The 23,370-nt window shown below is 37.3% G+C and overlaps 2 protein-coding genes and 2 pseudogenes across 4 annotated transcripts; 2 read left to right on the top strand and 2 right to left on the bottom strand.

The window, feature by feature from the left end:
* Window positions 1-7,739: 7,739 nt before the first annotated feature.
* Window positions 7,740-10,164, top strand: LOC113295098 (annotated as a pseudogene).
* Window positions 10,165-10,271: 107 nt separating this feature from the next.
* Window positions 10,272-12,218, top strand: LOC113298212 (annotated as a pseudogene).
* Window positions 12,219-12,262: 44 nt separating this feature from the next.
* LOC113298210 (serine/threonine protein phosphatase 2A 57 kDa regulatory subunit B' theta isoform-like) lies at window positions 12,263-15,860 on the bottom strand. The gene is made up of 2 exons (XM_026546901.1): window positions 13,871-15,860; window positions 12,263-13,077 (listed from the first exon to the last, which is right to left on the bottom strand). Exons 1-2 carry the CDS (start codon window positions 15,044-15,046, stop codon window positions 12,718-12,720), a joined length of 1,536 nt encoding a protein of 511 aa, XP_026402686.1. The 5' UTR covers window positions 15,047-15,860; the 3' UTR covers window positions 12,263-12,717.
* A 126-nt stretch (window positions 15,861-15,986) lies between these two features.
* LOC113298209 (probable thimet oligopeptidase) lies at window positions 15,987-22,652 on the bottom strand. Of its 3 annotated transcripts, none has more exons than XM_026546899.1 (20): window positions 22,336-22,652; window positions 22,116-22,237; window positions 21,787-21,950; window positions 21,571-21,661; window positions 21,001-21,180; window positions 20,811-20,915; window positions 20,234-20,314; window positions 20,034-20,126; window positions 19,350-19,430; window positions 19,109-19,271; window positions 18,858-18,978; window positions 18,699-18,771; window positions 18,164-18,271; window positions 17,365-17,462; window positions 17,231-17,276; window positions 17,033-17,129; window positions 16,776-16,849; window positions 16,585-16,689; window positions 16,416-16,496; window positions 15,987-16,340 (listed from the first exon to the last, which is right to left on the bottom strand). In XM_026546899.1, the coding sequence occupies exons 1-20, from the start codon at window positions 22,469-22,471 to the stop codon at window positions 16,230-16,232; spliced, it is 2,130 nt and encodes a 709-aa protein (XP_026402684.1). In that variant the 5' UTR covers window positions 22,472-22,652; the 3' UTR covers window positions 15,987-16,229. The 3 variants fall into 3 exon arrangements, with proteins under 3 accessions (XP_026402684.1, XP_026402685.1, XP_026402683.1); XM_026546900.1 differs by having other exon boundaries at window positions 20,811-20,891; XM_026546898.1 differs by having other exon boundaries at window positions 15,987-16,496; window positions 20,811-20,891.
* Between the last annotated feature and the right edge of the window lie 718 nt (window positions 22,653-23,370).

Below are 23,370 nucleotides of genomic sequence, written 5' to 3'. Positions count from 1 at the left end.
GCTTGTAGAGTTAAGTGATTCCATCACACAAATCCAGTTGTTCATAACTTTTCTCAAAGCACTACGTTATCAGATGGAAAGGATGTCAACATTGATTGTTAAGCCATCAATCAAGGAAAAAGAGAAATCTCATGTTTCTAAGTCTTTGAAAAGAAAAAGAAGGAATACAAGAAAACCCAGGGCTGTTCCTTCTAACTCTCAGAAGTTTTCCGATGTTCTTGATGAGTTAAAGGAAATAAGAAGGGAGATTTGTGAAATAAATACTTTCGTGTCTGAATTTTTGGAAATTCATAGGACCTGAATTCGACCTCTTCAGCCAAGACAGTTCGTGGGTATTGACACTTATCTCCGTGAACCTTATGTCCCGATGGTTGTCGATAACAAGGAGTTCGGGAATGATAAAGAATTTCTCAAAGGAATTGTTTCCTAGTATGTCTTCTTTTTGGTTTAGTTGGAAGAATAACTAGTGCTTTCAATAGCGAAGATTGTGACTACACATAGCTCTTTTTGTTTTCATCTTCTTGTGTTATTTTTTAGGTTTATTGGGTTTTAAATTCTTAAAATATTTGGAGGATGATGTTATTGCAGTATTAATCTTTTTGGTTTTGAAGTATTGCAATATTTTTATGGGATATGTATTGTTTGCGTCCGTGAACTTGAAAGTCCTATATGTTGTCAAAAGTAAAGTCGTTCATGAATTGGTATTCGTATTGATGAGAGAACGAATGGACTTTTGACAATTACAAAATTTATGCCTATGCAGTCATATATTTGATGGAAAATAGGATAAAATCTTTTGTGTGACAAGGATAAAGTCTATTATGTCATTCTGCATATAGTGATGGAAATATAGAATAGATCCTTGTATGAATTCCACAATATTGATCTTCATTGATCCATTATTTTTGTATTACCGTGAAGGCTCCATTGTGTGTATTATGTTGAGCACGATACAACTAAGTTGATTTTTCTTATTGGCTTGTTGGTTGTTCCATAAGATGCTATATGTTGAGCATTATGAACCAAATTAATCATCTTGGTTGGTTATTTAGTTATTTGCTCCGAAAGTCTTCTTTTGTCGAGCAAAGCTTTTGACAATTAAATTGATTACTTTCTTGATTAGTTTGGTTGTTTGTATTCCAATTAGATTAATTATGGATTCTCTTGTAATTAGTCTAGTTGAGTTTTCATTTATTCCACAAGTCCTTGTGTTGAGCATATGAACGGCTATACTAATCATGTTCCATTGGTTAATGTAGTCGTATATTCCGTAAGGTTTTACTTATGTTGAGTATGTGAACGATTAAGTTAGTCATCTCCGTATGATTACCTTAGTCGTAGCTCCGTAAGTTTACTTATGTTGAGCACTTTCAATTAAATTGATCACTTTTGTGGTTTGATTTAGTTGCGTATTCCAATTAAATTAATCATGGGTTTACTTGTGATTAATTTGATTGAGTTTTGGATATAGAAAATCATTCCTATGGTTTTTGGTGTCCAATTAAAAATTCTTCTTTTTTTTCGAAATTAAGGTTGCTCTTGTTGTTCTTTCGGGAATGACATCAAATGGGGGGGAGTTCTTTTGAACTTGTGCTTAATGGTAATATCTTGCAGGGTGTGCGGCTGTGGAACTTTATAGGGGTTATCTTGTATCTTAAAACTCCTTGATGAATGCATTTAGCTTCGGCTTTATGATTGCATCTAAATTAAGTTGGTATGTATTTTTTCTTTTAGTCTATGAAACGTCTCTTCTCGGAAATTTCATTAGGATCCCGTTCTTGTACCTTTGCCAATTTTATTGACAAAAAGGGGGAGAATTAATGTGTAGTTCTACTACATATACATATGGTTTTCGGATCATTGTGTAAGGGGGAGTGGTTTCCATGTGAGATGGAGTATTGACTAAGGGGGAGTGATACATATCACCGTAGTATTATTGTTAAAGTCGTGATGCAATTGGACTTTGATGTTACATAATAATACTATGTCACTGTATAATGATGATCGAGAATCTCGATTTCTCTCATTGTTATAGCTACGGATCTTCAACAACGGTGATGCTAAACTTACAACCTTTGGGATCATTGGAGTACTTGGAAGGACGAAGATTTCAGGGAACGTTGAAGATTAGACTATGGAATAGGAGCCACTAAAGTTTATCTTTTTTGTATTCCATATGTATTAATAGTTTTGTCACTAAAATTGACAAAGGGGGAGATTGTTAGAGCATAGCTCGGTCGACCTCGCATGCGTTGCTATCTCAAGCATGTTTGTCAATGTTAGTGATCAAAACTATGAGTCTTGATTTCTAGTCTACATAGCTAAGTCTCGGACTAGGATAGAAAAGTGTAGTTGAGCTCAAGGACTTCATGGCGATTCATCATACAACGACGAAGATCTACTCAAGGAACCGTGGAACTTCATCAACAAAAAGGTATGTGGAGACTTGAACTTATCTATCACTCAAAAGTCTATCTCTTCTATCTCCTACTTCTTATGAGACAAAAGTCGTATGCTATATAGACTGGATCATACACATTTGATATTTCGAGCCGAGTATATCTCGCCTATCTATATCTCGAAATCATGTGTTGGTAAAGCGTTTCGCTTTGATCGGGTTTATCTTCACCTAATGACGAAAGTCATAATGTTTCAATCACTTTGAAAATCGCTTTGACGAGAAATAGTGTAACAACTATATAACGTCCTCTAAGAATGTTTCAATGGTTGGAATGAGAGTTTAGGTATATAACCAATGATGGATATAAGCATTGTGTGGTAACACATATGTGCATAAGTTATTCCTTAATCCGAAGTTTGCGAACTTTGTTGATTGAGAGAAACCGGAGGAATTGGCTTTGCCAAGTCCGCGAACTCAGTTTGCGAACTCAGTCCGCGAACTGACGGAAGTTCTCTTGCCGAGAATTTCTGGGGATTTTCCAAAAACTCGTTTGCGTGTTTAGTCAATCAGTCCGTGAACCTAGTCGCGAACTGGCGGAAGTCTCCTTGCCGAGATTTTCTGCTGAGTTTGGAAAACTCTGTCGGTTGCCTTAAGTCCGCGAACTTGCTTGCGTACTTGAGTGGGTTATGATAAAGATGTGCTCTGAACATGAAACTAAATTACTAAGGAATGCAGTATGCAAACCGTGGCTATAAAGTTCATGAGCCGATTCAATCGAATCGAATCATCTTTGTTTCAATTTGTCTTGTGTAGTTACATAAGATCTCATAGCAATTGAACAACTCTCTAACTAGTTCATTTGAGTCAATTGAACTAGTTATGGTGAAGAAGAACAAGGTTAATATGAAATGCTCATATGGTTAACCTTTTGGGTTACTATGTTGAACCAACATACACGTACACGTTTGGGCACGGTTTTCACAAACCCAGTAAACGTATATCTCAAGTGTGTGTGACAAGCTAAGTTTTCGATCTAACGGTTGAGAAATATTAGCTTGAATCTAAATCAGGTTTTCATCTAACGGTGAATATTGATTGCTTTGTAACTAAGGCAAAACCCTGATTTGAAGACTATATATAGGAGACATCTAGCATTGGGCAAAACTAATCCCCACACGTCTGTGTGATACTAGTGCGCTCGCTAGAGTCGATTCTCCTCTAACCTTTGGTTTTCTTCTCTAAAACCAGGTTAACGACTTAAAGACTTCATTGGGATTGTGAAGCCAGACCGATACTACTTTTATCGTAGTTGTGTGATCTGATCTTGCATCTTCTATCGTACGAGTACAATCTATTGATTGGCTTGAGATCGTGAGAGTTCTCCGATAGGAAAGATAAATAAGTCACAAACATCTTCGTCTCACGGTTTTTGATTCCTCGACATCCTCTTGTGTAGTCAAGAAAGATTGTTGAGAGGTGATTGATTAATCTAGGCTGTTCTTCGGGAATATAAGACTGAATTATCAATTGGTTCATGTTCACCTTGATTTCATATATTAAGACGGAACAAAAACCTAGGGTTTTTCTGTGGGAGACAGATTTATCCTTTGATAGACTTTTCTGTGTGAGACAGATTTGTTTATTATCAAGTCTGCGATTTTGGGTTGCAGCAACTCTTGGTTGTGGGTGAGATCAGCTAAGGAAATCAAGTGTGCAGTATCCTGCTGGGATCAGAGGCGTAGGAGTACAACTGTAACTTGGATCGGTGGGATACTGATTGGGGTTCAACTATAGTCCAGTACGAAGTTAGCTTGGAGTAGGCTAGTGTCTGTAGCGGCTTAATACAGTGTGTATTCAATCTGGACTAGGACCCTGGGTTTTTCTGCATTTGCGGTTTCCTCGTTAACAAAATTTCTGTTGTCTGTGTTATTTCATTTTCTGTATTATATTGTTTATCTTTATAATTGAAATAATATAGGTTGTGCATTAAAGTTTAATCGATTATAGATCTGACCTTGTGGTTGTTGATTTCATTGATTAACACTTGGACATTGGTCTTTGGTATCGTCCAAGTTATTCCTTGTATTTGATAAAGACTCACTATTGTTTTTAGCTTGAGTAAAAATCAAATCAAGAGAGATATATTAACTCCTTGAGATACTTTTATCTAGATTGAGTCTGACTGTCTAGTTGATTCTCTAGCAAAGTATTTCGGAGTTAGTCCATACAGATTGCTAAGCGAAATATTAGGAGGTGTTGTTAGACCCCGCTTTTTCAATAAAAATAGAAATGATAACTAGCATGAAGATTCCAATTAAATTATAGTAGTCCAAATCCAAGGATTACCCTATGTTGAGACCTCCACCCAATACAACACCGTAAACAACGATGTGTTTTCTTCCCTCTACTGCATTTACAATACCATTTTCATTAGTTTGGTGCGGCAAAAGCATATTTTTGCATGAGATGAAGTTTCTGTAACGAGAGGAACATCAACTGTAGCCCCAGTTCCAGTACTCGCTAGAAGAGAGCGGATTACGCTAGATCTGATAAGGATGGATTCCTAAAGCATAAGACTTAAATATAGTACTACGGTGCGGATGAATCCGCGGATTTCAAAGTCCAACCGTAACCAAACAGCTAAAAAGTGCGGATTTTAGAATCTCATCCGTGTCCGACCCATAAATCTTGCGGATTGAGTTTCACCCGCAATTTTGCTGACGGATACGGATGAAATCCGCGGTTCCGAACTTTTTGCTCACCCCTCACAATACCCCACTTCACCACCTTTTCTCCCTTAATTCGATTCACTTCGTCTGTTTTTCCCTTACCAACAGCAAGCCCATTATCATACCTTAGCTAAGCAAGCCCACTAAACCAAGCTATTAAGCATTGTTATCGTGTTTAATTTCAATTTTGTTCGTGTCAACTTTGATCATGTATTTCGTGAAATTGCGGATTTACAGAAAGAAAATTATTGTCGGCTAGAAAAATTAAAGATTATATTAGATCAATTGGATTCGTCACAGATCGATATCCTTCATGAGGTTACTCCTCCAATAATAGAGGCTCCTACACCGCTTTCTTCACCAACAATAAACTTACTATCAACACCTTCTCTGCATATTTTCAAAGTTAGCCAAGTCGAAGTATCATTCATTCTTATTGTGGAGGATCAAGACATAGCTAATAAGAATATTTGCCCGAGTCAAAAGTATTGCGAGACAATTACTACTCCATTTGTTGCCAACGTCGACATCAATTTTTGTGTTCAACAATCAATTTTATGGTGTTCTACTCTACGATCATCAACTTACTCAAAATATATTATTTGTTGGGCGGGTCGTTTACAATATCTGGTGAACTCGAAGACGACTTCTTTTCAAGATGGCGAACATGATGTAGTACATGTTTTTCGGTACTTTCTCAACTCGAGACGAATTCTTTTCAAGATGACGGGCCTGATGTAGGACATCCATTAGATTTAGGATTGCTATTTTTATTATTATTGGAGCTTAATTTAGAGTAGTATTTCATATTTTTAGAATTACTTATTTTTAGAAGTTATTTAATCTAGAACGTTATTTATTTTAGGGATTTCTTATGTTCCAAGTTTGAGTCTTAGAGTTATTTAAATAGAAGATTAGTCTTATGTAATCACACACATTATTATCAATCAACATTGAGTTTTCTCAACTATTTTTCTATTTTTACTATCAAAATTTATTATTCACACTTCCGTTCTGCATTAAGAAGGGACGGAAAAGAGTGTCTCTTTCTTATGATGGACAAATGGAGTATATGGACAAAAAAGTGTGTTTTCTTTATCACAATTTTTATTCCCTTGTTATTTGCATGAGCCTCTGGGTCTAAGGTTGCGTATCTGATTTTAATTCATGCCGTGATACCAAAAAGAAAATTGCTTTGAGGTATGTTGTAACAACCCATTTTTATAGCTAGAAGCAAACGCAGATAGAAAGAGCAAAAATCATTTAGTGCCGCTCATTATACTAAAAATTAGGGTTGTTCATGGTCGGTTTTGGTTCGGTTTCTAGCCAAACCAAAACCGAAACCAATACTATCGGTTTTTAAAAATCTAAACCAAACCAATCCATTAACCATTGGTTCGATTTCCAAATGGTTCCAGCTGATTTCGGTTTGTCCCAATGGTTTTTGGTTAACCAATAATTATATCAAACGACTCAAACAAAAAACAAATACACAAATTTACAGATAAAAAAATCGTAAATGCCGATAGTATTGATTTACACAAATTTACAGACAAAAAAAAAATCAAGAATAGTTAAAGCATACTCTAAATTTAGAGATCAAAAGAAGATATATAATATATCTTAATTTAGTTATTGACAAACAAAAAAGAAGGAAGAAGGGAAGTAGAAAGTCGAGTAGCAGCAATGGCTGCTGTAGTTAGGGGCGAAGAAGGGAAGCGACTAAGAGGAGGAGAAAGAGGGAGAGTATTATAATGAAATATTAGATTTAGGGTTTCTATTTATCCTCTAAATCAATGGGTAGAATCTAATACTTGTAAATCAAGGTAAAAACTAAGTTTAAAAATTAATCGGTTTTCCAATGGTTTTTGGTTCGGTTTTAGTGGTCAAACCAAACCAAAACCAACACTATCGGTTTTCCACTTTCTACACCATAACCAATCCATTAGTAAATGGTTCGGTTTGGTTTCTTCCTAATTGGTCTGGTTCGGTCCGGTTTCAGCAGAAAACCGAAACCATGTTCAGCCCTACTAAAAATTGCCTGGCTATACTAAAAGTTCGTTAGTGACAGTTTTTATGTATTAGCGTTTCTCATGTGTGTTCGTTTCGAGGAATTGAATTCATTGGAATCCAATTCTTAAAGAATGCGTCCAATTCCTTAAATCGAACGGGACAAATGAACTTTATGGAATTAAGAATTTTAATTTTTGGGAATCCAATTTCCTCCAAAATAATAGATTGTCATCGCATTGATCCAATAGTGCAATGGAATAGGATTCTGGGGTAAAAATAAAGGTAATTGAATTACCTCAACCGAACATGAATTTTTAGGATTTGAATACAATTCCAAGAATTGGATTCCCCTATAATTGAATTCTTAGTTTTCTAATTCTCCCAACCCAACCAGGCGTTAGGGAAAGCCAATTGGTTTACACTATCCAAAGAGGGAACCGATGTAAAGTTATTTATTTATTGTAGTGATGCCAAACAAGGGTTGACAGAAGGAAAACTTATTACAACTAGTCCAGCCAAGACAGAGTAACAAATCCATATATAACAAGAAGTTGGGCATTCCCTTCCCATGCAAATCGCACCAATTTGTCTTAAACATGATGATACTCATCTTCTTTGCCCTCTTATGCCTTCTTTCTCATCTTCCTCCAACAATCTCTCTTGATCACCAAAGGTTTCTAGATGTAACCGATAACAACGTCAAGTCTGAAAATGATCTCCTTGCTTTGTATTGGAAATGGATCTCAATTTATCGGCCAAATGATTACAATTTTCCAAACAACATACTCGTCGATTCGCAAAGTGAGAAACTGTTTACGAAAAGATACGATACTTTTAAGCACAACGTTCGGTTAATCCATGCACATAACAAAAGAAGTGATGGTATAACCTATAATCTTGGGCTCAACAAGTTTGCAGATTTGAGTGACGATGAATTTCGAGCAATCTATAGTACTGGATTACCCCAAAAAATACTAGAGCAAGAAAGACGAGAAGAAAAGATCAAGCACAAATTTACACACGGAAATAGTAGTAGTAATTGTTGCCAAGCTCGGTGGACTGGAGGGAAAAAGGAGCAGTCACTGGTGTCAAAGATCAAGGACATTGCGGTATGTAGCACATATTATATGCTTATTGCTTAATATCTGTGAACACGTAAATCACGAAGGCATCTATATGTTCACAAACAATGTTCGCATTCTATATACATGCTCGCACTGATGAGACAATTGCATTGATTCCTTGGCTCAAAACCTTCGGGTTTATCATTGCCTCGTCTAATATCATCACCAGAGGCGTTCACATAGAGGAATATAAAGAAAACGAAGTATAAAAGTAAAACTCGTGGAGTGTTAAATGGATGTAAAGTGCTGAAATGTAAATAAGACTGGGATTTACGTGGTTCAGCACTAAGGCCTACATCCACGGGGTTGTCGTTTTCACTATGCATTTGATGATCACAGAGGTAGTCGAATGACTTTGGAGTTTACATAGGTCTGCGAATTGTAAAAGGTAAACTTACACTAACAATTCTTCTCTCTCCACTTCTCTCTCAACCTCTCTCCCTTCCGATCCCCCTCTCTCTTGGTGGAGAAGGGGTATTTATAGGGTTAGAGTGTGGGACCCGTTTCTGAGAGCCGTTGGAACCTTATCTTCTTGTGCTTTGTGTCCATCACGCAGGGGTCTTCGTTCATTGCTTGAACACGCAGAGTCATCCTCGTTCGTTCCACGGGTTGATCGACACGTACACTGCTCAGAGTGTTTAATGCGGGTAGTTGAGACGCATGCTCGTGTCAGACAAGTGTCTTCTGCCCCTGTCACGTCCATGTCAGTCAACCTTCTCTTCACCGTTGATCTTGGCTTCTTTTGGGGATGAGATAAAGTAACTCTTCGGGAGTTATTTGGTGCCCCGCAGTACACCGTGCTTTTGGTACATCTTTTAACTTCTGCCCTTGGATTTGTTCGGGCGAAGATCCGACGTCGACGGGATGGGCTTCTTGGCTGTGGGCGTGTGTCATCATATTTTGATGACTTGGTCCGCATGCTCTCCACGTGTCTTCTCACATACACGTGTTTGATGATGAAATATGTACACACAATATCATAGATTGATGCTTACTTGGAGCTGCAAAATTATGCTATTGCTTGCAGGGAGTTGTTGGGCTTTCGCAGCAGTTGCAGCAACTGAAGGAATAAACCAAATTAGAACTGGTAAACTAATTTCTTTATCAGAACAAGAACTCATTGACTGCGACAGGGGGATTAATGTAGGTTGTGGTGGAGGTCTAATGGCCTACGCTTATGAATTCATTGTTAAAAATGGAGGAATTAGCAGTGAACGTGATTATCCATACCTTGCCGCTGACAACGATTGCGATCTGCAAAAGGTAACGGACACTAGTCATTAAAAATAAATATTCATTACTTTTATACGAGTAGTTTAAGTATATAAGGCAGGATTAATTTCTGCAGAAGAACCTGCCCGTTGTAAAAATTGATGGTTATGAAAAGGTTCCCAAGAACAGTGGAGATGCCTTGATGAAGGCCGTGGCCAATCAACCTGTCTCAGTGGCTATTGAAGCTGCAGGACATGATTTTCGATTCTACAAGGAAGTACGTATAGATTTTTTTTTTCTGTTAATTCATAATTGATATTTTGAACATACATATATATACGAAAGGCCGACTGAGCGTAACCTTCTGGCAATCATGTAGGGAGTATTCAGTGGGGATTGTGGCACGTCGGTGGATCATGGAGTTACAGTAGTTGGGTTTGGTGAAACAAGCGAAGGACTTGAGTACTGGATCGTAAAGAACTCGTGGGGAGCAAATTGGGGAGAGAATGGGTACGTTAGAATGCAGAGAAACGATGAAATGAAAGGTCTCTGTGGGATAAACACGTTGGCTTCGTATCCTGTCAAATCCACCCACAGCAGTGGTACATCTTCCTTGGAGAAAAATGATCATCTGATTCGTTTTCCTGCTGAAAGAGACCCCGTGGATTCCATTGCCACGGCATGAGAAGTGATCCCAGCCAGTAGCTTGTTATAATGATAATCATGGCAATAGATATCACCAACAAAAACTACTGTTCTATTGAAGCTGACCTCTCTATTTCCTGTTGGCACCAATTAAAGTTAGGCATGTCCTAACTATTAAGTGTAAGTAAGTGATGAACTAAAAGAAACATCAATAATATACTAAAACAGCATAAAAAACAAAATTACATATTGATTGCTGTTTACTACTCAAAATTCCACTCAGTGAGGTAGCTATACCTCAAGCTTTTAAAACTTTACCTAACAGCATATCTTGACCATCAAATCTAAGTTTTTCCCTGAGGAAGTGCATAACCTGCCTCTTTAACATGGTAACACATCAAATCTAAGCTTTTATCTTAACCAGGAGTGAAGTATAATCCTCCTAATTCTGTTGCTTTTCTTGCAAAACTCCTTACCTCAAGCAATGTCATTATAAGCAGTGTCATTTCCTTGACTAACAACACCATTTCTCAAAGCAAGGATGACCATGGTGGTGTTTATTTTCTTCGGCATATTATGCCTCATTCCTCCTCTTCCTTGTACCTCCTCTGAGCCCAACCACGCAATCGTGTTGGAGGTAACTGACGAAGATGTCAAGTCAGAAAATAACCTTCTCACTTTGTACTCAAAATGGCTTTCCATTCACCGGCCTAACGGATACAATTGTCAAAAAAGCAATCTTAATTTGCAACAAGAGAACATTGTCATGAAGAGGTATGGGATCTTTAAGGATAACGTTCGGTTTATCCATCGAAGTAACAAAGGAAATGGTATGACTTTTACCCTTGGACTTTTGCTGACTTGAGTACTGGAGAGTTTCGAGCGGCATACACTGGATTACACCATAAGTTAATTGGTGAAAAGAAAAGAACGGAGATAAAACAAAGAGTAGTGCACAGAAACAAAAGTGTGCCGTTGCCAACTTCAGTAGATTGGAGAGAGATGGGAGCTGTAACCAGTGTCAAAGATTAAGGACCATGCGGTAAGTACAAAATGGAGAGATACCGCAGTTGGTTAGTGTGCTTACACATTCAACAGCACCTCAAGGAAAAACTCAGGTGAGAATTTAAGCTTTTGCTTGTAAAGATTAATCTTAGTGCGTATTTGCAAACTGTAGGGAGCTGCTGGGCTTTCTCAACAGTTGCATCGGTAGAAGGAATAAACAAGATCAGATTTGGAAAACTGATTTCGTTGTCAGAGCAAGAACTCGTTGACTGTGACAAGAAGGTAGATGCAGGTTGTGGTGGAGGGCTAATGAACTATGCTTTCCAATTCATTATCGAAAATGGAGGAATCAGCAGCGAAGCAGATTACCCTTAGACTGTGAGTGACAATGACTGCGACTTCAAAGTGGTGAGAGATTAAAATGCTAATTCTATTCATGCCTAAAGAAAGCTCTTGGTTTAAAAATTATGAACTGAGTGCTCTTCTACCTTGGAATGATACCTGAGAACCAAGATTGTATGTGCAGAAGAACTTACCTGTTGTCGCTATTGATGGTTTTGCAGACGTTCTAACCAACAGTGATGCTGACCTGATGAAAGCTGTTGCAACTCAGCCTGTTTCAGTAGCAATAGAAGCTGGAGGACCTTACTTTCAGTTCTACTCAAAAGTAAGCATTTTCTTCCATTCATACAGCACATACATTACTCAAGTTTCATTTGGATAACTAAAAAACATCAAAAGCCAAATATATAGTACAAAAAGTTGAATTATAATAATGCAGGGTGTCTTTAGCGGAACATGTGGAACAAACCTGGACCATGGAGTTGCAATTGTTGGGTATGGAGAAACAAGTGAAGGGGTCAAGCATTGGATTGTGAAGAACTCATGGGGAGCAGATTGGGGAGAGAGAGGATACATTAGGATGCACAGAAGCGAAGTAAAGGAGGGTCTATGTGGGATAAACACAATGGCATCCTATCCTATAAAATCCATCATCAACACTACATCTTCCCTAAACACAAACGATTTCCTGATCCGCCACTCTCTTTAAAGAAAGTTCAGAGAAAATCATGTTGATTGAGCTTGTGGCAAGATTGAACAAGAAAAATACATGCATGAATTTTCATTCTCCGTAGAAGATAAAATTTTGAACTATATATATATGACATATTTTCGTGCCAAGCTTTTGTTCATTCACAAAGTAGAGATTTTTAATGATAAGTATAGATACAAAATAAATCAATCTAAAGTACTTAAACTAGCCACTACAACATGACCTATAAAAGGCCACAACTAACTAAACCAACTCTTCCTTATGAATGTGAAGTGCAGAAGCTAGCAACAGATATTAGCAGAGTTTCCCCATATATACAGTCTTTGGTGTATAAAGAAGACTAGTTGAAGTGAAGCTAATTTCTTGACCTTTAGGACCTGATAACCCAATACAATCAGAGTAGTAGGCTTGAGCATTGAGATAATGAATAAGCCTCTAACGAGTCTACCTCTGGACCTATGTTACCTTTTCATGACTCTCGCCAACACAAAAAATTGAGAGAATGGGAGCTAGTGGCAGATTTACCTATCTGTCCTAGCTGGAAGACGTACGAGAAATCATGCTGCGATGAACTAGCACAGGTTCATAACTTGTGGCTTTCGAAGCAGCAATTTCGTCCAGACGCTTCCATATGGCTTCACGCCTTGCTTTAATCTCGTTTTCTCCTGCTTCTTCTTCCTGAAACTTGATCAAGCACTCCTCAAACAGCTCAGGATCAAGGTCGGAGAAGAGCTTGCGGACATTGAGCGTTAAATTTTGAACAGACTGGTTCCAGTGGTTTTTAGCATTTCTCTCCAAGGCAGGGAAGATAATTGGTAATATAACTCCACGATTTTGCTTGATTAAGGTCTCGATATGATCATTGTTCCACAAAAATAACGTCCTTTCAGCCACCTGCACGACACACATTGGTTGAACAGATACAACCAAGCCAGTAACTCGTGAGAGGTGAGAATCCCAGTATTGAGACCAATAACCATGTCTATTATATGCCAGCAAATCGTTAATGGGATTTTAAAACCTTTCAATTTGGTGATAGAGAAGGGACCACAAAGTGCACGTGATTGGTGTTACGAAAAAGAATTAAAGGAAATATGTCAAGAGAAGTAGGTCTTGCATGTTCGATACATTAAGATGCCTAGTGTGTGAATCAATTGGTAGGACAATGCTTCCATCAGGAAAATGGACCAAGTAACTACTTTTTACCTACCCTGGGTGACACTTGTGTTTTCCTCATATTGTTGAGATGAGTTACTGTTGCTACTTCGTCTAGATCCTAAAAACTATTCTGTCTGTAAAGTTTCACTAAAAGAGAGACATACTAAATCAAGAGATTCTAAGGACGAAATTTCCACATCACCGCTAGCTCTAGATGGTGTACCCATGAAAGACAAAAAAATAAAGTAAACAGTATTTTCTGTTTTGACACTAGGGAGACAAAATAATGATAACTAGTCTATTCTTCGGACTGTTTAGCAGCCTGTAAAGTTCACAGGGAATCTCAACTAGATATGTCTACATTGGAGAAATAATGTATCTCGTATTGTTCATCCAGTGTTTATATGTGTCCCAAATAATGAAATACGTCACAGTGAATCAATTTGTAGATGATTTTTAACGAAATCAACTTGATTTTACAGCATACTGATACTATCATTCAAAAATGACAGATGTAAAAGCATAATACCTGAAAGTGTGAACTGCTCATGCTACGAGCAAGCTGACGAAACAAGGGAACCATGCACCTTTGAAACTCTGGGAGCTGAGTTGCCTCTAAAACTTCCTCCAGCTCCCCTAAGAACAAGACCTCTTTAGAGCTATTTGTGATAGGCCAATACTTCACCAGACCCCGTATCACAGTATCTGCAAGCTTGCAGTCTTTCTCTAGAAATTGTGTAATGCAGTATGACAGTTGTTGGTGATACATTGCTATGCATTTAGGTTTGTGGAGAGGAATGAGAGCCCGAACAAGAAATAGTTTATGTTCTTCTTTCAGTGGCAAGGCAAACCCATTGATTATACTGCCTAAGATCTCTAAAAGCTCGGCAATCCCACTATGTTTCTCCGTCTCGAAAATAAAACGGTAAAAGATGTTATTGATAGCTTTTCTTACGTAAGGCCTGTGTACCATAAACTTCCCATAGACGCGGTGAAGAATCGTTTTCAAATACTCCCTCTCTCTTGGGTCTTCAGAGTCAAAAAGATCTAGCAATCTAAGAACAAAAGAGTGATCGATATATCTCTTAGCCAATTTTGCGTCTGTCTCAGGGGATGCCACAAACCTCAGTAGTAACTCATACACAATCTGCAAGTGAGTCCAAGCTGGATCCATCATGGGCTCATCATCTTCCACATCAAATGCTTCCAAGACCTTACTTTCTCGGGGTTGACAAGTAGCTGTTCTAAACAAATTCACAGATAACATCTTTGTAAGCTCTTGCATGACAACTAAAGTAAACTTCCCATTTGCTGAAGTAACATAATCTACAAGCTCCAGTAATGTCTGCCGCTTAATCTCTTTTTCTTTCACATTTTTCGTGGGATCCGTGAAATCAAACACAACACAACACAAATTCAACTTCTTTACAAAGAGGTTTTGCTTCTCAGCACTAGGCACATCCCTAAAACCAGGCAAAGCTTCATATTGTGAAACAGAAGAGCTCCCATTCAAATTTAAATTTTCTACTTCAGGATACCTGTTGACATCATTTAATCCCATGGTACTAGGAGGAGAGACATTGCTTAAATTCCCAGACTTGTTACTGGTGGAAGAAGTAGCAGGAGCAGATGTTCCCCCTGAATCATGATGTTCAGTAGACTTGGAATGTTTACGGGGTAGCCTACCAAGTATCTGTTTGATCATAGCTGTGAGTGTGAGATAAGAACAATACCCGGATTCTCTCGAAAAACATGTGGGCACTGCTCCAATCTCTTGCAGACCAAAACACACTCCTTCCACAAGATCCACTTGCCCCTTTTCTCTAATGAGCTCAGTTTTTAGTCCCTCTCTTGTCTTCCATAAGAAAACGGCTAAATTTACTCAAAAACTTTTTCCAGGAACCAAGAAAGAAACACTCCTTTACACATTAGCTAACAAAAAGCCAAACTTCAGTTCCACAATTATGGAGTCCCAATTATAAGAAGAAAACTATGTCAACCCTTAAATCAATCAAAACCTTAAAAGTATCAAATCTGAAAAGAAAACCCTCTGAATCAAAGCTAAGAAGAAGAATAGATGCGAGTAGGTTTGATACTTACAGAACAGACAAGGGGGGGTCAATTGTTGTTGTTGTTGTTGATAGATGTGAGAAGTTTGGAGAGTATTAGGAAAAACGAGGAATTTCTGGATTTTCAGATATTTATTGTCTAAACCAAAAACACCCCCACAACCTAAAACCGGGGGTTCACCAAATTCACTCTTCTTCAGACCACCACTATCTGTTTTTCCTTTGATCTTTTCACCCACCAAGCACACAGAACGAGAGAGAGAGAGAGACTAAACCAGACTTCAATTGTCGATATCTAATAATAATTTCCAGGAAAAAGGAATAGAAAATGGGATTTTATTAAGCGCTTTATTTATCCACTATAAGACTTTCCCCCAATTTCCAAGTACGCAACTTGTATTTTGCTGCTTCTTTTTATGTTTGTTTCATTCTCATCCTGTATCGGCTTTACTTTTGGAAACTTTTTCTTTTTTATTTACAAAATGTGGGCTCCTCTAATGGGGTACCAGGACTATGCTCGGAGTCGATAAATTTTGCGTGAAAGCTTAAACTGAATTAGAAAACACATTCTAAATAACTATGCTTTGGTCCTTCATAAACTGAACCCAATTCCATTCTCAGCATATACAAAATTTCATGGGCAGTTGTACCTGTAATTCTTTCCTAAAACACAAGCCTACTAGTGAGTCCATGAATTTAATCCTTGCCAAGGATCAGGTGCGTGGAGAGGGCTTGCAAATATGTTAGTAAATCCCAAAATTACATTTGCATCCGCTTGTAAGTTAATTGCATCACTGATGCAAGTTTTCTCAGGAAGAGTCACAAACTGTTCTTCGTTTTGTTGTCAATATAAGCTTGAATTGATGGTTCTCTTCCCAAAAAGTCTGATAAAAGCTCGATGGGTTCTTTTGATCCTCCAGGGGCCAATACCTGCATATAATGCAGACAAGGTTTTAGCTGTTCTGTACTTCTGAACCATAAAATAGTCGAATAGAATTCATGTACCTTATTTCTGAACTGCATGCCTACATGAGGATTTACAAGGCCATCTTGAAACTTGGTTGCAAATATATCCGCAGCAAAAACCTGTACACGTACATTTTGAGAGTGATTCTTTCCATCTTACGCAATGGCAATATCATAACATTTACGAGTTCTGAGGATGGAGACCTACCTCACTCCAAATGCGACTATAGCAAGTGGCTTCATAACCAATAGCAAGACGTGGAAAACTTGAAGCTGGATTTGTTCCCTCTAGAATTGGTAACCCTAACATCACCTAGAAAACAATCTCGGTTATTACATTTTTTCATGAGAATTTTTTCACACTTACAAATTGCTAAAAACCTATCGGGATAGTTTTACCTTTGGGTGAAGATGCTTGAGTAGTTCCATTGTGTCAACATTTTCACTTGAATGTATAATTTGATCCAAAAGACCTGATAATTCACAAATGTATGCTTCATTACTAGGGTTACATATTCTGTGATAAAATTCATAGTTCATGTAGTTGTTAGTGCACAGGCATCATCAATCTAAAAAGAAAACTAGTTCATTTGGCTGAAGATCCCATTTGGGGGGTGTAAGTTCCAGCTATGTCCAGAGAATGGTAGGAGGCTTACAGAGAAGAATTTCTTGCTTCAACTTAATTGCAGAAAATGAATCCCGCCTTTTCTTCAATGAAGAGCACATTTCATCTGTAACTGGTTTAGTAATGTCCTGCAAGTAGTAATACAATAATCAGTTCTAGATACAAAAAGAGAATAACATCCTTTAAGAACTCGACCAACAATTCTGGATAACCTATTTTGTATAATCACCTGATGGAAACCAGACATTAACTTCAAAGTGCTGCTTTCGTAACACCTGGAAAACACAATTTCATTAGGCACTGGTTGCATGGATATGTGAGCTCTAATCATAGGAAAAAGAACGCCAAATAAATCAGCCATACCAGTTTTCTAGAACTTGACTAGGAATCTCAACAAAATCTGGATCAACATGGAACCCCGAGAATCTAGCAAATGACGCACGATTGCAGATATGATGGACCTGAGAACTCAATATCCGGTAAGGAACAACTTATCTGATACTCTAATATAAATGTAAGCAAGTATTTCAGACCAGATTTCCTACTCAACGGGGTTCAAATTAGCAAGAATTTTATAAGATGTGCTAAGGCTCTGAAACATTACAGCCATGCTGCCGTATATCCAAAAGAGGTTTGTAATGTTGCAGTCAAAAGGACCTCAGGACAACACTGATTATTTTCATGTGTAAGAAAAAAAGGCTTGTATAGTTGCACGACTAATAAGTTAAATGTAGTTGCAACTTGGAAGTGTAGAAAAAAAAATCTTGGAAGTAGCATGGTCAAGAGTAAAAAGTTAAAATCAAACAGCTTCAATCTAATGGGTGACCCAGGTCCTATAGTCTGCACCAAACATTTGGCAAGTTCTGTGATTGTAACTCTACATAAGTCCAATTCTGTAATTGCACGAATGGAATGAGTCTTACCACATCCAACACAAGTAACATTTAAAGTTTATCAATAAACTGGATATTGAATGTCAATTCCTAAAATTATGTTTACTTTTACTTTAAAAGAATCCCATGCCACACTTTTGAGTAACTAAAGTTAGAAGTTAGAACAGTAATTAACTTTAGAACTACTGTAGTGGTATTTAAAAAAATACAGAAATTGCGGTCTTAGCAGACATAGAAAGTGATTGTATTATGAAAATTGAAAAACATACCACATGACCAAGTTCGTGGAAAAGATTAACCACCTCCGAGAATCGCAACAACCGAGAGCTACCGTCAACTTCATTTTGGAAGTGGGACAATAGTAGTGCTACTGGCATCTAGATATAAAATTAAAGAGACTATATAAGTAACCAAATAAGTAATGAGTAAACTGCAGTTAAATACACTTCATGCATGCAATGATAGATAATAAAATCAGAAATTAAAGAGAAGCACCTTCACCTTTGAATCTATCTATTTGCTATACATGTAATAAATCATTTGCCCATTTCCATATACAAAGATAAATAAATCAGTATCCAAATTAGAGTTCATGCACTGTAGCTGACTCGATAGATGCATGTGACAGTTCCATTCATCAATCCCTTAAAGTTGTTAATGACATTAACAGGACTGTTAGACTAAGCACCACCGACACAAACCCACTCAATCATCTTATACCATGGGAAAACCACTACCAACATTCTGAAATCTTTTTATTTATTTTTTAATAGAAAACACGAGAGTCATAAAAAGGATAGTCACCTGGCGTGCACCATTTGATGATAAAGAACCATTTTGCAGGGACACAACACAAGTTTGGTCATACTTCCCTTCCCTGCCCAATAGTAATAACTAACCCGTTAATCATCTGTGTCGAGAAAATGAAGAGAAAAAGAACTACAGGCTCAATTGAAAAATGACCTGGCATAGAGATCTAGGTAGAAATAACCTAAGAGCTCACTAGAACTTAAGTCCAAAGCAGAGAAACAGAGAACATCATTATGCCAAACCTCAGCATCTGCCATCTCCTCAAATTTTAGGCCTAGAAAATGACAAAATGAATTTTAATATTCAATGGAGATGAGAGATTCAAATAAGTTACACGACATGGTCTCCACATAATAATTTCGAAATGACATCTTAAATTGGCGTGTCAAGTCAAATTTAGTTACCAAATAGGTCTTGGAAAATTTTGAAAATCCCTGAAAGAACCAAGCTAATAGGAAAATATTGATTGACAACTCCATAGTCAAGATCAAGCTTCTGTTGTTCAGCCCTTTTCACATAATACAGTAGGTCTTCCATTCCAAAGGGAGATTGCCCTTCCTCTTGCTTCTGATTTGCCAGAAAGCTCAAAATGATCAGATACTAAAAAGAACAGGGTAAGCAAGGGAAAGGATTAGAAAAACAAACCTTCAGATCTTTAAGTGCAGCAAGTTCTTTAGTAGCCAAGTCCGTTAAACTGATAGAGATGTTCTCTAGGAACTCAAACACCTGGAAATGCAAACCAAACAATTTCAAGTCAACAAGGAAAGACTGATGAAAGCAGTGACCTCTATGGGAACAAGCCAATGAAACAGTTACCACAAGAACTAAATGAACGAGCACTAAGAAAGAAGGCATTTCCAGATATCCTAGACAATAGTTTACATTCAAATTCTCTGGCTTCTTTTACTGCGAAAGTTATCAGCGTAACTATATTTAGGTATAGTGACAAAACTTTAAGGTTTCACTGGATTCATGAAAATTTCAGTGACAAAACTAGTATTATGGTTCTCTTACATGTGTCTGCAAAACTAAACTAGTTGTCACCGTAATTATATTTAGGTAAGCCACTAACTTTAAGATTTCACTGGATTCATGAAAATTTTAGTGACAAAAACTAGTATTATGGTACTCTTACATGTGTCGCAAAACATTATTTGTTATTAACAACAAAATCCAGTGAAACTTTCAGAGTAGTTATCAATACCAGAAAAGCGTGCATAACACTAGTACAGAATAGCAAACAGCATTATGATATCTCCTCAGCATTATGCTCCTGGCACAAAGTTTTAAAATTTACATGGTATCACAGTGCGAAATCATTTGATCTACCTTAGCAGACATCTTCGCCATTCTAGGCTCAACAGCATAGTCAGCATAGTTTGAATAGCCAAGCAACCTAGCAAGTTTATGACGTCTCTGAACCTGAAAGGAGACAGAAAGATGAATTGCAATCCAAGTTAACATACACAACACTGTCAATGGAAAGTATCCAGTACGCCAACCCTTTACATCATCGAGTGACTCTTTACCAGATTTTCTAAGAGGGAAAGATTGGTTTCTCCGCATCTCCGACCATAGGCAATTGCCACCATCTTCCTCGTGCTTCCCACCTTCACAAGATAGAAAGGAAGTTATAACATACAAGACAAGGAATGCAAACATGATGCTCTTGTCAAAAAACTAAGTAGAAAATATAATAGTTGAAATGAAAGATGAACTACGAAACAGCAATGACATTATACTGTAGAAATTGAAGCTATGGTTTATTACAAAAAAATAATAATAAATAAATAAATATTGAAGCCTATTTCTGGTCAATAAAATTCTGTATTCAGATTTGCCCAACGAATGGTATGAACCACGGAACCAAATTCAACATATCAAAAACACAAGGAAATGCAAATTATCTGCAAAAAAAGATCTTAAGGAACTTGGCATTCTAGAAACAACATTATGCTAGTGAAATACCCAACTGTACTAGCATTGAACAGTTAACAAGGAGTCAAGAACCAAAGTTATAAGTGACCAAACAAAGCAGCAGTCAATCTGGAAAGCAAAGCGACAAGAGAAATAAAATAACAAAGCCTGAACAAGTAAGTTAGTTACCTTGCAATGCTCTAGTAATGGAGAAACATGCTGACCTCTAAGGTTGATCTTTAATTTTCCATTGTTGGCCTTGTCCAAGCTCTGATAAGTACACATCTTTAGATTCTATTAAATCAATCATATGATACCATCATTAAGTTATAGCAAAGCTAGAAAGAATATCATTAAGGTAAAAATGAGCATTCTTAACCTGAATAAATTTTGGTGGCAATCCAAGCAGATCTGCCTCACTGAAGAGAAGAGAAGTGCAATCATCATTCAAGTTTTGGATATACCGCATGCTCAGCTCATCAATTTGAGCTCGCAATCGTTGAACTTCTTCTCTTTTGCTGGAAGATAGGTTCAATCCATTCCGCTCAAAATCCTGAACCTGTCACTGATTAATGGAGAAATTAGCATGTGAACTCCAAGTGATATGGCAGTAGACAACTGCATGCAAGCATTCAGGGCAACAGTGTATTTACTAGTTGTCAAAGATAAGCACAGGTTTCTCAAAACACACAATTCCATAGATAGCCAGCTAAATAGAGAAATAAAGACCAAATGACTCAATATTCAAGATACTACCTCATTTTTCAGACTCAGAGGAACCAATATTTATAATACTCAAAGTTCACAAATAACCAGTTTGCACAGATATAAAGATGAAATGACATGTCGGTAGTCTATGAGCAACAGCTTCAACTTTAACAGCACAGCTAGAGTTCTATATACTAATTTAACTGATAATGAGGGTAAGAATGTGAAAGCTTATCCTCACCAGGCACTGAACGTAACGTTCTGCTTCTGGGTTAATCCATTCACCTTTTGTGGTAAAAGCCTTGATTACACGATACACATCATCACGCTTGCTGATCACCTTGCATTTAACAATATAGACATTAACACCAACAGATTGCAACATTTGCCCCACCCATTCCAAATATACAACCTTAGATTCTTTATATCATTACGAATAACTTTCCACAACTAAAACCTGCACATAAGGATATGATCATCTATCTTCTTCTCAGCTTCAGCACTAGCTTTACGAACTTCCTCCGAAATAGCAACCATCTTTTGAAACACACATGACTGTACTAATGGAAATTGACGTGCTTCTAGTTCTGCAATAGGCAAAATCACATTCGCATATGTAACCTACAACAACACACATAGCCCATGTAACTAGGCATTAGAAAGAATAAATCTCCCCCAACTTAATGCAAGTAGGATCCGTACCCCAAATCTCGTAGTACAGCTACCAAGCGCCTAACCAATTCAATCACTAAACTACAAAATGAAACACAACACAAATTGCAATACCTTGTCTAGTGAGACTGAAGCTACTGCACTATAAACCTCTTTAGATTTTGCAATTACTTGATCAGCTAATTTAAGTATCTCACTCGCCGTCAAATTAACACGAACATTTGAACCTGGAATATCTGTATCAAACACCCAGAAGTTAATCAAATGAAACCCTAGATTTATCAATATAAAACATCATTTTAATCTCTATCCAAATGTCTTCTAATGAGAATACCTTTTTTGGATTTGTTCTTGTTTTTTTGTTTATTGTTATGAATGGCTGAGATGATTAGGTTTAGAGCAAAAGCTGCAATAGCTATTCCACCTGTAAATGCTAATATTTTTCTCTCTTTCTTATCTTGTTTCGCCATTGCTTCTTTCTTTATCTACTTGTTCTTCTCCTTCTCTGTTTCTATCTCTTACTCTCGATTTAGAGAGCGATAATTGCGAGGGAAAAGTCGAATATTTAAAGTGAAAAGTTTTTTTCCGGACAAAGGAGGAAGAGAAATGACGCCAAGATATCATCCGTAGAAATAAATTTGCGTTAACGACGTTGTCTACTTTAGGTAATACCAGTATTACAACCATATCAACCTAATGCTTGTATTGAATTTTTTTAAGAATACGAAATTGGGGGATAAAAAAAAGATAATTGGGGGATATTGATTACTTCCCCCAACTCATGGTGTGCTAAGGGGTGATTTTTGGGTATGAAAGTACTAAAATACCTTTTGATTAATTAAAAAACATTATGAAAATACCATTATACCCTTTATCCTAAAACATAAAAATCAAATAACCAAAACATGTCACACATTCTCTCAATTCACTACTGGCACTCTTAGGGTTAGGTTTTGAAAAAAAAAATTCATCGTTCTTCATCGATTAATCGTCGATTCAAAAATTTCTTCGTCGATTAACCTACCCGAATCATAAACAATGCCTCCACGAAAGAAAACAAATGCCCAATCGAACTCAAAATCGATTGCTCAACAAAAACAGGAACAAAGAATTGTTAAGATTGCTCAAGAGCAAGAAGAAGAAGATTCGGAGAATCAACCTCTCGCAACCATGGCTTCTGTGAGAAGGTAAGTGATTTTAAACTACTTTATGAGTGTTTAAATCGATTTATAGCAATGGGTTTAGGTTAGAACCGGGAACCCTAACTGAAACAGTTGAGTTTCAGTGAGTACCGGCACTGAAATATGTATGAATACGGTGTCGGTTTTGTGTTCCGACATTCAATCTTGGATGAATGCAATGTCGTTTC

Source organism: Papaver somniferum, chromosome 7, assembly GCF_003573695.1.
Source record: "Papaver somniferum cultivar HN1 chromosome 7, ASM357369v1, whole genome shotgun sequence".
Classification (NCBI taxonomy): Eukaryota; Viridiplantae; Streptophyta; class Magnoliopsida; order Ranunculales; family Papaveraceae; genus Papaver; species Papaver somniferum.
The sequence above is the reverse complement of the archived record's forward strand: the minus strand, read 5'-3'. Positions and strand labels throughout refer to the sequence as shown.